The sequence below is a fragment of the Schistocerca serialis genome, chromosome 1 (assembly GCF_023864345.2).
Source record: "Schistocerca serialis cubense isolate TAMUIC-IGC-003099 chromosome 1, iqSchSeri2.2, whole genome shotgun sequence".
Taxonomy (NCBI): Eukaryota; Metazoa; Arthropoda; class Insecta; order Orthoptera; family Acrididae; genus Schistocerca; species Schistocerca serialis.
This window is the reverse complement of record NC_064638.1, coordinates 221,870,606-221,883,008: the sequence shown is the minus strand read 5'-3', so window position 1 is coordinate 221,883,008 and position 12,403 is coordinate 221,870,606. Positions and strand designations below refer to the sequence as shown.

Sequence of the window (12,403 nt, the reverse complement as noted above, 5' to 3'; positions counted from 1 at the left end):
AAAATGTTTATACTCACATTATTCTTATGGTGAAGAGAATACTGCATGTGATTCACAATTCATAAAAGTTCCTATTAGCAACTATCTCTTCTCACAGGTAGGAAAAAATTCAGAACAAAGAGTTGGCCGTATTGACAAACATCCCAAACAGTCTTGCCAGTTGGGTTTTTGTAGTACATTGAAATGCTGCTACATTCGAAGATGAACAATACGGAATTTGTATTTACTTTGTTGGATAAAGTATGAAAATGCAGTGGTCGAAACTCAGGGTGGAGAAAAAAGCTCGTCTACCACCTTTTTTTTAAATTTATTTACTGAAGCAGAGGTTTTGGCACCAGTATTTATCTTTGTGACAGCAAAGCATGCCTGTGTAGTGCTGCATATATTCGACGGCAGAAAATAGTTATGGCGGCACCTACCAACATTTTTCAGAACTTCCGCTTACTTTGCACTCTATTCTAAGCCACAGGCGGTTTTTTGGATTACAAAAACTGGAAGAAACGTGCGGCTTAGATTCGAGTAAATACGGTATACCACTTCCCATACATATTTGGCAATAGCAAAGCATTGCCAGGTTTGCTAGTTTATTATAATTAAGAGCACTCACTGTTTGAGACAGAGTTTGTTTTGATTTTCCAAATGTGCCAGGGTACATGAACCAATGAACAGCTAATTTATGAACTACATCACTGGTTGATTCCCTTGCTGTTCAGTGCAGTTTATACTACAGAGAGAAAAACATTGATAGTATGTGGTCACAGGAATAAAAGTGTGTCTTATTAGACTTATTCGGGGAGGAGGAGGAGAGCTTGTACAATGTTAGAAGTACGAATTACCACAACAAGCACTGTTAAGCCAAAGCTACCCTCCATTTTTGATGAAGTGAAATGCATCAGGCCAAAGCTACTGACAGCAAAGGAATGCCAAACAAAATTTTTAAATAAGCAGAACTTTCACAATGTGGAAATTAGGCAAATAAGAGTGAGCTGAAGTTGGTCTTGGGCAGATGATTTAAGTATTTTTCTGTTAATAATGTATTTCATAATATAACTTTTTTCCAAATGCAATTTGTAGTACATTTTGTTTCTCATTGTCAGTGGCAGCATACTTAGTATTCCACTACCAGCAGTTCACTGTTCAAGCCACCAATGAGCCCAGAATTGTTTTCACAATTTTCTCTGTTTTTCTTAAATGACTGCTAACAGAGTTAATGCATCTATTTTACATGTTTACATTCTTGTAGACAAACTGTGTTATTTGTACCCAGATGCAGTTGACAACTGCTGCTGGGAGTGCTGCAGCCGCAAATCATGTTGGGGAGCACACTCCGCGAGATGTAGCATGTCATTTCAGAGCATGCAGCTATCACGATGGACACAATGTCTGGTGCGTTTTGTGACAACAAACACATCCCGTTTGAGGATGGCTTAACAAAGAGTAGATAAAAATGAATCTAAATGTAAGAGCATTATCACATTAATTTAAATACTCAAAAAATAGGGAATGTACTGCCAAAAGGAATGACATCAAACCACATAATAACATTTAGCATACTGCTATTGATCTACAGCAGCGGGATGGAAGATTAGTTACCATCAATGAAATTTATTTCCCTTCACTTTTCTGCAACAGTAAATTGTCAATGATGACTATCTATCTAACATCAAATGAGTAGTTCTACTAGAAATCTTTGATTGCCTCAGTACACAGAAAGAATGAAAATAGTATACATTTATTTATTCTCTCTCTCTCTCTCTCTCTCTCTCTCTCTCTCTCTCTCTCTCTCTCTCATGGTTGTTCCCTATAACAACCTGCTGTCTGTAAATTCTCAGCTGGCTAATACACCAATGTAAAATATCAAAGAGATAGAGGGGCTGGCCAGTGCTTACCTCAGCTCAGTACAGCCGATAGATACACATAAAACAGAACCGAAAATTTACGTTCCTAGCTTTCGGAACAAATGTTCCTTCATCGGGGAGGAGAGAGGGGAAAGAAAGGGAAGAAGGGAAAGGAGATTCAGTTACTCACAACCCAGGTTGCTTCATAACCTGGATTGTGAGTAACTGAATCTCCTTTCCCTTCTTCCCTTTCTTTCCCCTCTCTCCTCCCCGATGAAGGAACATTTGTTCCGAAAGCTAGGAACGTAAATTTTCGGTTCTGTTTTATGTGTTTTATGTGTATCTATCGGCTGTACTGAGTTGAGGTAAGTACTGGCCAGCCCCTCTATCTCTTTGTTAGTGTTTGTTTCACATCTCATATGAGTTTTTCCATTAATCAATGTAAAATATCAACATTCAGCTTTGTTGGATGCAAAATGAACGCAATTACCACCAAAAGATAAAATTTGTTTGTTTTAATCTACATTTCTGTCAATATGGGCTGCTCTCTTCCCTTTTATTTAAAATACATTGCTAGGCCACAAAAACTTCTACAGCATAAATGTAAGTGACATGTACTGTGATTCATTCACCTCATTCTACACAGCATGGATCTAAGTATGCTCGGGTAAATTCTAATTCACTGCTGTGATAATCTTTTCAAAAACCCTCTTGTTAATATACTACTCAGCACTGCATAAAGATATATCTTGCTTACTGATGCTAAAATTTCTGTAACTGTCAAGAAGAAGAAACTTATTTGTAAGTACTGAAAATCTCTTGGCATTATCTATACTTTTCATGTGACGCATGATAATATTATGAAGCTTCACTTCACTAGTAAAACTTTTAATTTTAACAATATTAAGGAAAGGATAGATTGCTACTCATTGTAAATATGATCTACTGAGATGCAGACAACTGGCTGCAAAGTTGAGTAGCAATCTGTCCTTTTCCTAATACTGTTGTTATTCCAACCTGGAGTTTCCATTGTTTAAGCTTTTAGTTTTGTTACATCTTGCTCTGTATTACCGGTCAATCAAAATTTTTTTCTACCTGAAATCTAGGTAAGCCAGCATTTCTGCAGTTGGTGCCCGATACATTGTAGGCAGCTTCTTCTTTGGCATGTCATCCGTGTCAAGTGTGATAGGCCAAGACTTTATATCCACCACATTACTTGCTTCCTAGAACAAAAGACATCTTACTCGAAACAATGAACATTGTTGCAATTTAAAATAAATGGAAATAATTACATGTACATAAAATGGACATCATTAAACACTAGAGAATTACACATACAAAAAGGGTACTACTATTCCAAAATTTATTACTAGTTCTGCCATAATACTATTATATTGGTGTTCAAAGTACAGTAAGTACTCTGAAATAGAAGCTTCCAACACAGAGAAACATTTGAAATATGACAGTCTCTCCTCACATCCTGAACTTTTGGTGTTTCCTTGTTGCTATTCACTTTCCTTTTTTCTTACAACTAACTTTTCTCAATTTTTTTGTATCTCAGTTTCTCAGTCATTGCTTCTGTATAACTGATCATGTCTTCCTTTATGTAGTAAAACATTCTCCATTCTGTGGAGTAACTGTTTATTCCATGGTGTGATAAACAATCAGCTTTTCCACTCAAGTGAATATTGAGTCTCTTGCTCTCACTACATACCAAGTGTGTATAATTCAAAATTTTGAAGAAAAAAAAGTTACGTAAATCCACATAACACTTACTTTAAGACTGTGACATCAAGTCATTCTGCTATTCATAAAAACAGCAATAGTTGAACATTTAGTTTCTCACAAAAATCTTTCTATAATTGAGATGAGATGAAGCCCTTTTCCACATAACTAGAAGAGGGCATGACACTCTTGTCACACAGGTTATACCCCTGGGGAAGACACACTTGCAAGACGAGTCCAATACAACCAACCAATCACATCCTACTCCAGTCCCATCACAGCATATCCTATTATAAAAGCTGAAAGTAATCATATAACACCTCTGCTGTAATTTCTGCACAGCATTCTATGAGGACATGACCACTGACCAGGTCTCCACACAAATGAATAGCCACCACCAAACTGTGGCCAAGAAAAAGTTGACCACCTGACGGCAGGACATACTCCCAAACACAACAAGCGCAATTCCAAATGACTGCTTCAAACCAGTCACATATGAAAAAACCAGACAACAGGAAACAACTGATAAAAATAATATCATCTTCCAATTTAAACAGTGTTTTTGATATCAGTGTTCCAAGGATCTGGCTGGTGCACACAAGTTATTCAATGGAATGGAAAATATATACTCTAAGGAAGACATCGTCAGACATACAGAAGCAATGACACAGACACTGTGACTTTCTGTACATTGAAAAAGATTATTGTAGGAAAAACTGACAACATAATTTTATTAAGTGATGTCAAGATTTGTCACTTTGTTACAGCATAAACATACTCTTCCTGAATAATAACAGCTTGTGACTTATGGCAAGCTATATTTAAGGTTAACATTCTGTATACTGACCTTGGATTTTAGAAGCTTTATTACATTCTGATTGGATAAAACAAGGACAGATTTGCTGACATCAACAATCATTCTCACAGTAGGAAGTGTAGTCTGCAAATTTTGAGGATGTGGTGGTCTTATTGTTACTGGCACAGCACCTGTAATCAGATCAAATATGCTTAACAAACACTAGAAAAACCAATCAATTATAAAACATAAACTGTCACAGGAAACACTTTAATTTTATTTTCTATAACTAAATAAATTCTAACTTCAGTTGGGATTTACACTAAAATACAAAATATGGGTGAGATCAAATGATAGAAAGTCCAGGATGGAATATGAAAAGGACAGATTGCTACTTAGCCTATAGAGGAGATAGTGCATCAAAAATACACATGGCAAGAAGACTGCCACACATTTAAGCTTTCGGTCAGAAGGTCTTCTTCTGAATTAGAAGACACACAACACACACACACACACACACACACACACACACACACACACACACACACACACACACACACACACACAAAAAGCCACTGTCTCTGGTAGATGAGGCCAGACTGTGCACTCCAATAGCACCTCATCAGACAAACAATATTGTGTGTGTGGTACTGGTAATGAGGAGGCTGGAGTGAGGAGTGAGGAGGAGGAGGAGGAGGAGGAGGAGGAGGGATGGCGAGGTAGGCATGGGGGAAGATGAAATATGAGCATGAGTTAAGTAATATCAAAACAATAAATTACACTAGTCCAATGGTATACGTACCAACATAAAGGCAACCATAGAATGCACAAATGAGATCAATTCCAGGTGGGAAGATGAGTGCCACATGATCGCCTGTATTGATCTTTCCTTTCTCGAGTAAAAGGTTGCCAACCCTTTCAGCTTTCTTATGTAGTTGTGAGCAGGAAAGTGTGACTGCTACGGTTCCTTTACTATTGAGCAATGTAAATATAACATGGTCAGCTGTGCTCTGTGCCCTCCACTTCAGAATTTCCGATATGAATTGGTACTGTTTTAAGAGAAAAGAGAGATACTGATGAAAACAGCATACACCAGCAATGCAAATATATTTTTTAAATGGAAATTATTTTGATCAACAGCTAAATAAAAGTGCAGCATCTAACAAGTAAAATTTCTACCGCTGCTTATTAAGGCAGTTGAAGAATATTTCCCGAAAAGCACCATTAAATTTGCACAACTGGTCCTGAAGTATCACTTAACATGACGTGACTACTATTTTTAAAAATCCGAAGTTTCTTTTACCTTGGTCGTAAATAACACCACATACCAAAAGTATTTCATAAGAGTTGTAGTATGTGTCAAAACTTTAAAAACTGCATTCATTAAAATAATGTTAATATGTAACCACATATAAGTTTAGTGATTCAAGAACTCTTATAAATCAATGAAAATAATCATTTTTATGAGAATATAATGTAATTGGATAGATAAAAAATCTACTAAACAAGTGACGGCAGGAGAACACATACGTATATAAAGGTACTTAAATTTGCAAGCTTTGGAGCCAGTGGCTCCTTCTTCTGGCAGTACAGTTGAAGCGGAAGGAAGAGAGGTGAAGTAAAAGAACTGATGTGGTTTAGGAATTGGGGAGAGTTTGGGAAAGTTTCTCGGAGCCCTGGGTTAAAAGAGACTTAATGGAAAGGACGAGTGTGTCTTTCCTTCTTGTCCCACCTGGTAAGCCTCCCCTGAACCAGAGTTCTGGGCGACTTTTCTGAACTCTCTCCATTTCCTGATTCATCCTTTTCTTCAATCCTTCTATCAGAAAAAGGAGCCACTTCCTCTGAAAGCTTGCAAGTTTAAATGTGTGTGTTCTCCTGCTGCCACTTGGCAAGTAGATTACAGTTACATTCTATTTTTTAAAAATCAATTACATTTTAAGAGGTCTTGTAAGTAATAATCCACAGACATTTCTGCAGTCAGATGTCATCATGAATGAAGTTGATGTTGCACTATTAGCAAAAAAATTATCAATATTCCCTGTATCCAGTTTTAGCTTAAATACACCCCCATCAGTTTTTTTACTACAAAACTGTTGTGATACTACCAAAAGACTTCTTAATGTTTAGTATAACAGCTTAAAGGTCTCTGCTGTATGAAAATTACAAATTTATCAATAAATTTTTGTGTGATCTTGCCAATCTTTAATTCACATGGTTTTTATTTTTAGGTTTATGTGCTGCATAACAAAAATGTACACTGTGAATTCAGACAATAATCTCACCTTCCTTGCTGAGTCAGATTCCTCATCCACAATTCCCATGTCTCTTCCTTGGGCAGATGCAAGCCGATTGCCTTGCACTATGTTGCCTACCATGACAGAGGCAGGCCCAACGTCTGTAACAAAGTCAGCAGCTAGGAAGCCACATTACAAAAAGAAATTATTGTTACTACTTCAAAAAAAGTTAAAAACACAAAAGAAAACAGCAAAAAAATTATTTTCTTTTGCACTACCACTACACTACTGAATGAACTCACAAAATATATGCTTAATCTACGTGTCTGTACAAAACTGTTAGTAGCTATTAAAGAAATACCAAATATACAACCTTAAATATATTAAAACCTCAAATACAACAAATGAGTGCTTTTTCATGCAGTTATTAACAGAAAATACTACCTTCACCTCAAGCTACATTATAAGTGAAGAATTTTCCACTCTTTATGTTCAGAGTAATATTCACTGTCTCACACAAAATTAATATTCACTGTCTCACACAAAATTCTGTTAATTACTTCGTCAACATTAAGCAGAAAAAAGTCAAGAAAGCTAATTTTTTCTGTTACTGTAACCTCTTTCATCAGTTCCCTTTGTAATCTGTTTGCCTTTTGTGATGTGTTCACCACTTTTTTTTCCTCACCTCCCACAAGCATACTTGTTCTCTCTGCCTTAACATCAACTAAGAAATACATTAAAATTCAAAATACAAGAGTCTAAATTGCAGATTTGTACTAGGTAGCATGTAAGTGGCTACTTACCAGCTGCTGAAACGGGAGAAGCCAAAGAACAGCTAAGAGACACACAAAACAAAACTGAGCTGTCACATCTTTAACCATGTTTTTTTTTTTTTCAGAATGAAAAGGAAAGGCATTATTTTGTCTCTGGTGACTAAAGGAGCCCTACAACTGTACTGAAATACAATTGTATTGGAATATAGCAACTATCTGCACATTCTGAAGAGACTTTATTTCATTAAAACATGAATGTTTTGATTGTGTCTTGCTCATGAATTCATTGTTTATATTCAATACATCTGTTCCAAAGTAGATAGTGCACACTCAGTACATATTCAATTAACCTACTGAAATGGAAAGACTGAGATAAGATCATGGTAAATCCTGGATGGCCCTTACTATCAACAGCAATGGAAGAATGCTCGAAATGATCAGTCACCAAAGCAAGCTTGCAACATTTTTCCAATTTATATTCACAGTAAGGCCATCCCTGTGTTATCTCAATCTTAACTCAAAACTTCTCCTATTAATACAATAACTGAGTATGGATCCAACCCAATGGATTGGATAAGGAGACAACCACAGGAAGAGCCAGATAACTATATCTGGCCTACAAGTGAACACAGAACAAGTACAAGTACAACAAATGGGTGTTATCCTACAAGGCCAAAATCAGACACTATAACTCGGCAGTACAACCTGGAGAATTTATGCCTCAGAGTGTCTTATTTTAAAGAGAAAAGGGAAGCTTCAGGAATTCAAAAAGGAAGAAGATTCTGAGGAAAATTCTCAGACCAATGAGGAATACTGATGCGACTTGAAAGAAGCCGAAAAACAAAGCACCCTCCAAGCAAACCAAAAAGAGGAATGAGAAATGAGGAAGTGGAGGTTGAATTTCTACAGATACTTACTGTGGATGGATGAATGCAAACTGACCAAAAGGAGCTTCAACTACATCGTGGAGTGAAAGGCGACATCTAAATGGGTAAACGACATGAAAGGGGATGCTGCAGAAGTTGGAATTACACCATGGATAGTCCATAAAAGATGAGAGTTCAGTAGCAGAATTAACAGTATAAAATCATTTCAAGAGAAACCACCAAACAGTTGGCCCAAGTGGATCATTTCTGAGGAGGAAAGGGAAAAAAAAGTGACACAATGAAGAGGTCCTGGGAGGAGAAGAGTAGCTGCAGTCTATAAGCCAAATTCAATTTTTTTTTTATTTTTATTTTTTTATTTATTTTTTTAAATTGAGTATGTAGTTCAACTAAAGTGTGTACCTTTTGCATGAAACATCTGTAGTAAATGAAAGAATCCGAAAATGAGCAAAGAATGTTTGACATTGGTCACAGTTTAGTTAAATAATGTTCATTCATCACAAGTGACAGGCAACTGACATTCTGTTACAGTTTATAAAGATGTAAAAGTGAAAAGGGGAAAAAAAAGAGTGATCTCAAAAGTTTGAATCAAGACAGAGAGAATCTACAGGCAAGCAGCCAGATGCAGCAACGGACTTCAATAACTCAGAAACAACTCAATTTTGTTGGTTTTTGACTCTTTACACCACAACTGGGACATTTTTGTTCTCATTAAGCAACATTAATATGAAGATACAAACCACCAAAGAAAATATTAAGAAAGCAAAAGTAACACATAAGTTACCAAACCTTACTGCTGTCCTACAAAATCTCTTCTTAATACTGAGCAGAGCACCTAGCTTCAGTTTAGTTTGTCAACATTCCATATATTTGTCCAATTCTGCTGCTGGATGGCACAGCTGTAACTTTTACATGGGCATCGTCTATACTACATCAAGAAGGAACTGAACTGATTCTCAAGGCCAAATAACATACATTGCTAAACATTCCCTTGGCCTATTTTGTTGATATTTACTAACGAAACCTGTTCACCTTTTCTGACAAAAAAGTAGTGCCTTGAAGTCCTAGTAAGCCAAGAAATGTATTATCAGACAAATCAGCATCCATGAGAAATACACAGTTAACCCTTTTCTCTCTTGCTGCCTAACTTCTTGTCGGTGGCTTTGATGCTTCTTTGATGAACCAGAAACATGCATTCACATGCAAAATTTTCATCTGATATTTTTGACACAGTGGAACATGTACAAGAACATACATATTCTCTTTGCTTTCGTGGGTGGTAAATAAGCAATATACCTGAATGTATCTCACGAGGTTTGGGCAGATTTGTGACACAAGTGTGCGGGCAAAGTAGCACATTAGCTGGATGAAGAGTTCCCTCTAAGAACCGACGCTTTGTTTCTGAGAGATGAATTCCACCAAGAGGTGTCTTAGGTAAGTAGTTTGGTGGCACAAGAGCCAGACAATAGATGCCAACTTGATGAATTGAGTCAACTGCCTGGAGAACCCGTGACATCCATTGGAAACTCTGTAAATAGAGAATATACAATTAAAAGAAACATAAAAAACAAAGTCAACACAAAAAATAAATTTATTTTCAGCTGTCATGACAACACTGATAATTAAATAACAAAATACTTAAGGCAACATACTTGAGGATGGAAGGATACTTGTGGCTTAATCGTGTTACACATCTCATGAAAATGGATGAAGATAAGTAGAACGCAGTTTAAAACAATTTAATTTCTGAAAGGGGACTGAGCTCCATGTGCAATCCAAGCTTAGTGAAGCACACTGAAGCACTGCATCAGCTCTCATTACCATTTATCACTGGATCAATCAATTAAATGTTCTATGATCAGTTCAGATTTGCCATGTTCTAGACAACAGAATGATGTTTCAACTGAAGAAATTGTCAGTAAAATTTACTTTACTGTGATACAATACTACTGAATTAAGATTTGTGACTACTGAGATGACAAGCATTTCATATGAATAAGTACATACATCAGTCAAAGCAGGAAGCTGGAAGTACTCTCCTAAAAGCAAAAAACCATTCTGACAGTGGGAGGGACAAAACAACGTGTCGGTGACAAGGTACCATTAGAGACGGGGTACAAGTCTGAAGTGGATACAGAAAGGGAAGGAAATCGGCCATGCATTTTTCAACAGAATCACCCAGGCATTTACTACAAGCAATTCTGGTAAACCATGGAAAACCTACATCTATAAAGCTGAGAGGGGATATCACCATCCTTCCAAATGTGAACCCAGTATCTTGTCACTGCACCATGTTACTTGATTCCAAGAGGAAAGTGACAGGATTTTATTTTTCTTTCTTTGCAGGGGATCGAAGGATATCAGCATGGCTGATTATTTTGTCATCTTTGGAAACATTATTGGGATTTACACATAGTGACTCAAACAAGAAATGTTAAAGATTAACATGATTTAAGAGAAATATGGATCTCAGCCACACTGGGCTTTGAATTAAATTCAAAAACTACAAGTGAAAATTTCTGCCTGACTGGGACTTGAACTCTGACCTCTTGCTTTATGCAAGCAGCCGCCTTAACCACTTTGGCTATATGGACATGCATCCCTTCCAACCCAGGTCCTCAACCTATCACACACTGAACACGTAGTGCCTTGATGGTAATGATAACTTCAGTACAGATGCACACTATGTTCGAACCATTGTGTGAATCAGGTACAGCTGCAGGCAGCGAGTATAACGGACAGTGGATGCCACGCATGTAGCATGCAAAAAGTTGAGAATTTGGGTTGGTAGCTGTAATACGACTAGTCACAGGGTAGTTACAGAATGGTTAAATACCACTAAAAGTTAAACAGATTGTATACCACCTGATCCAGAATATGTATTGGACAAGAGATATAAAGTGTTTTTCTTAATTTCTATCAGTAAGTTAAACTATATGGTTCACTTATATACTGAATCAACACCTTTAACATTACTGTACATCATTTAACTGTAATCACCAGAAAATTATAACTAGTTAGAAAACCTGATGATGTGAATTAACATAGTCGTAAGTTTCAGGAAAATTTATAATTTCATTCTTGTGACTGCATTATTAAATTCTCATAGAAATGTTAGGAGAAATATCTACGTTGTAATTAAACTAATGTTCTTTTTGTTGTTGTTGTTGTTGTTGTGGTCTTCAGTCCATGGACTGGTTTGATGCAGATCTCCATGCTATTCTACCCTATGCAAGCTGCTTCATCTCTAAGTAACTACTGCACCCTACATCCTTCTGAATCTGTTTAGTGTATTCATCTCTTGGTCTGCCTGTATGATTTTTACCCACCACACTGCCCTCCAATACTAAATTGGTGATCCCTTGATGCCTCTGAATGTGTCCTACCAACTGAACCCTTCTTCTAGTTAAGTTGTGCCACAAATTCCTCTTCTCCCCAATTTTATTCAGTCCCTCCTCATTATTTACGTAATCCACCCATCTAATCTTCAGCATTCTTCTGTAGCACCACATTTCAAAAGCTTCTATTCTCTTCTTGTCTAAACTATTTATCGTCCGTGTTTCACTTCCATACATGGCTACACGCCATACAAATACTTTCAGACACGACTTCCTGACACTTAAATCTATACTCGATGTTAACAAATTTCTCTTCTTCAGAAACGCTTTCCTTGCCATTGCCAGTCTACATTTTATATCCTCTCTATTTTGACCATAATCAGTTTTTTTGCTCCTAAATAGAAAAATTCCTTTACTACTTTAAGTGTCTCATTTCCTAATCTGATTCCCTCAGCATCACCTGATTTAATTTGACTACATTCCATTATTCTCATTTTTCTTTTGTTGATGTTCATCTTATAGCCTCCTTTGAAGACTCTGTCCATTCTGTTCAACTGCTCTTCCGGGTTCTTTGCTGTCTCTAACAGAATACAATGTCATCGACAAATCTCAAAGTTTTTATTTCTTCTCCATGGATTTTAATTCCTACTCCAAATTTTTCTTTTGTTTCCTTTACTGCTTGCTCAATATATAGATTAAATAACATTGGGGATAGGCTACAACCCTGTCTCACTCCCTTCCCAACCACTGCTTCCCTTTCATGCCCATCGACTCTCATAACTACCATCTGGTTACTGTACAAACTGTAAATAGCT

At 36.7% G+C, this 12,403-nt stretch overlaps 1 protein-coding gene across 5 annotated transcripts in view; it reads right to left on the bottom strand.

Moving 5' to 3' along the window:
* Positions 1–12,403, bottom strand: part of LOC126466217 (disco-interacting protein 2) — a 648,438-nt gene that overhangs the window by 52,970 nt on the left and 583,065 nt on the right. For 4 of the 5 annotated variants that reach the window (XM_050096368.1, XM_050096366.1, XM_050096369.1 and 1 more), the window contains 5 exons: positions 9,547–9,778; positions 6,642–6,772; positions 5,162–5,408; positions 4,411–4,550; positions 2,934–3,061 (listed from right to left, as the gene is read on the bottom strand). In XM_050096368.1, the coding sequence (XP_049952325.1) occupies positions 2,934–3,061; positions 4,411–4,550; positions 5,162–5,408; positions 6,642–6,772; positions 9,547–9,778 (878 nt within the window). The remainder of the gene's footprint in view (positions 1–2,933; positions 3,062–4,410; positions 4,551–5,161; positions 5,409–6,641; positions 6,773–9,546; positions 9,779–12,403) is intronic. The other variant, XM_050096367.1, reaches the window with a different exon arrangement.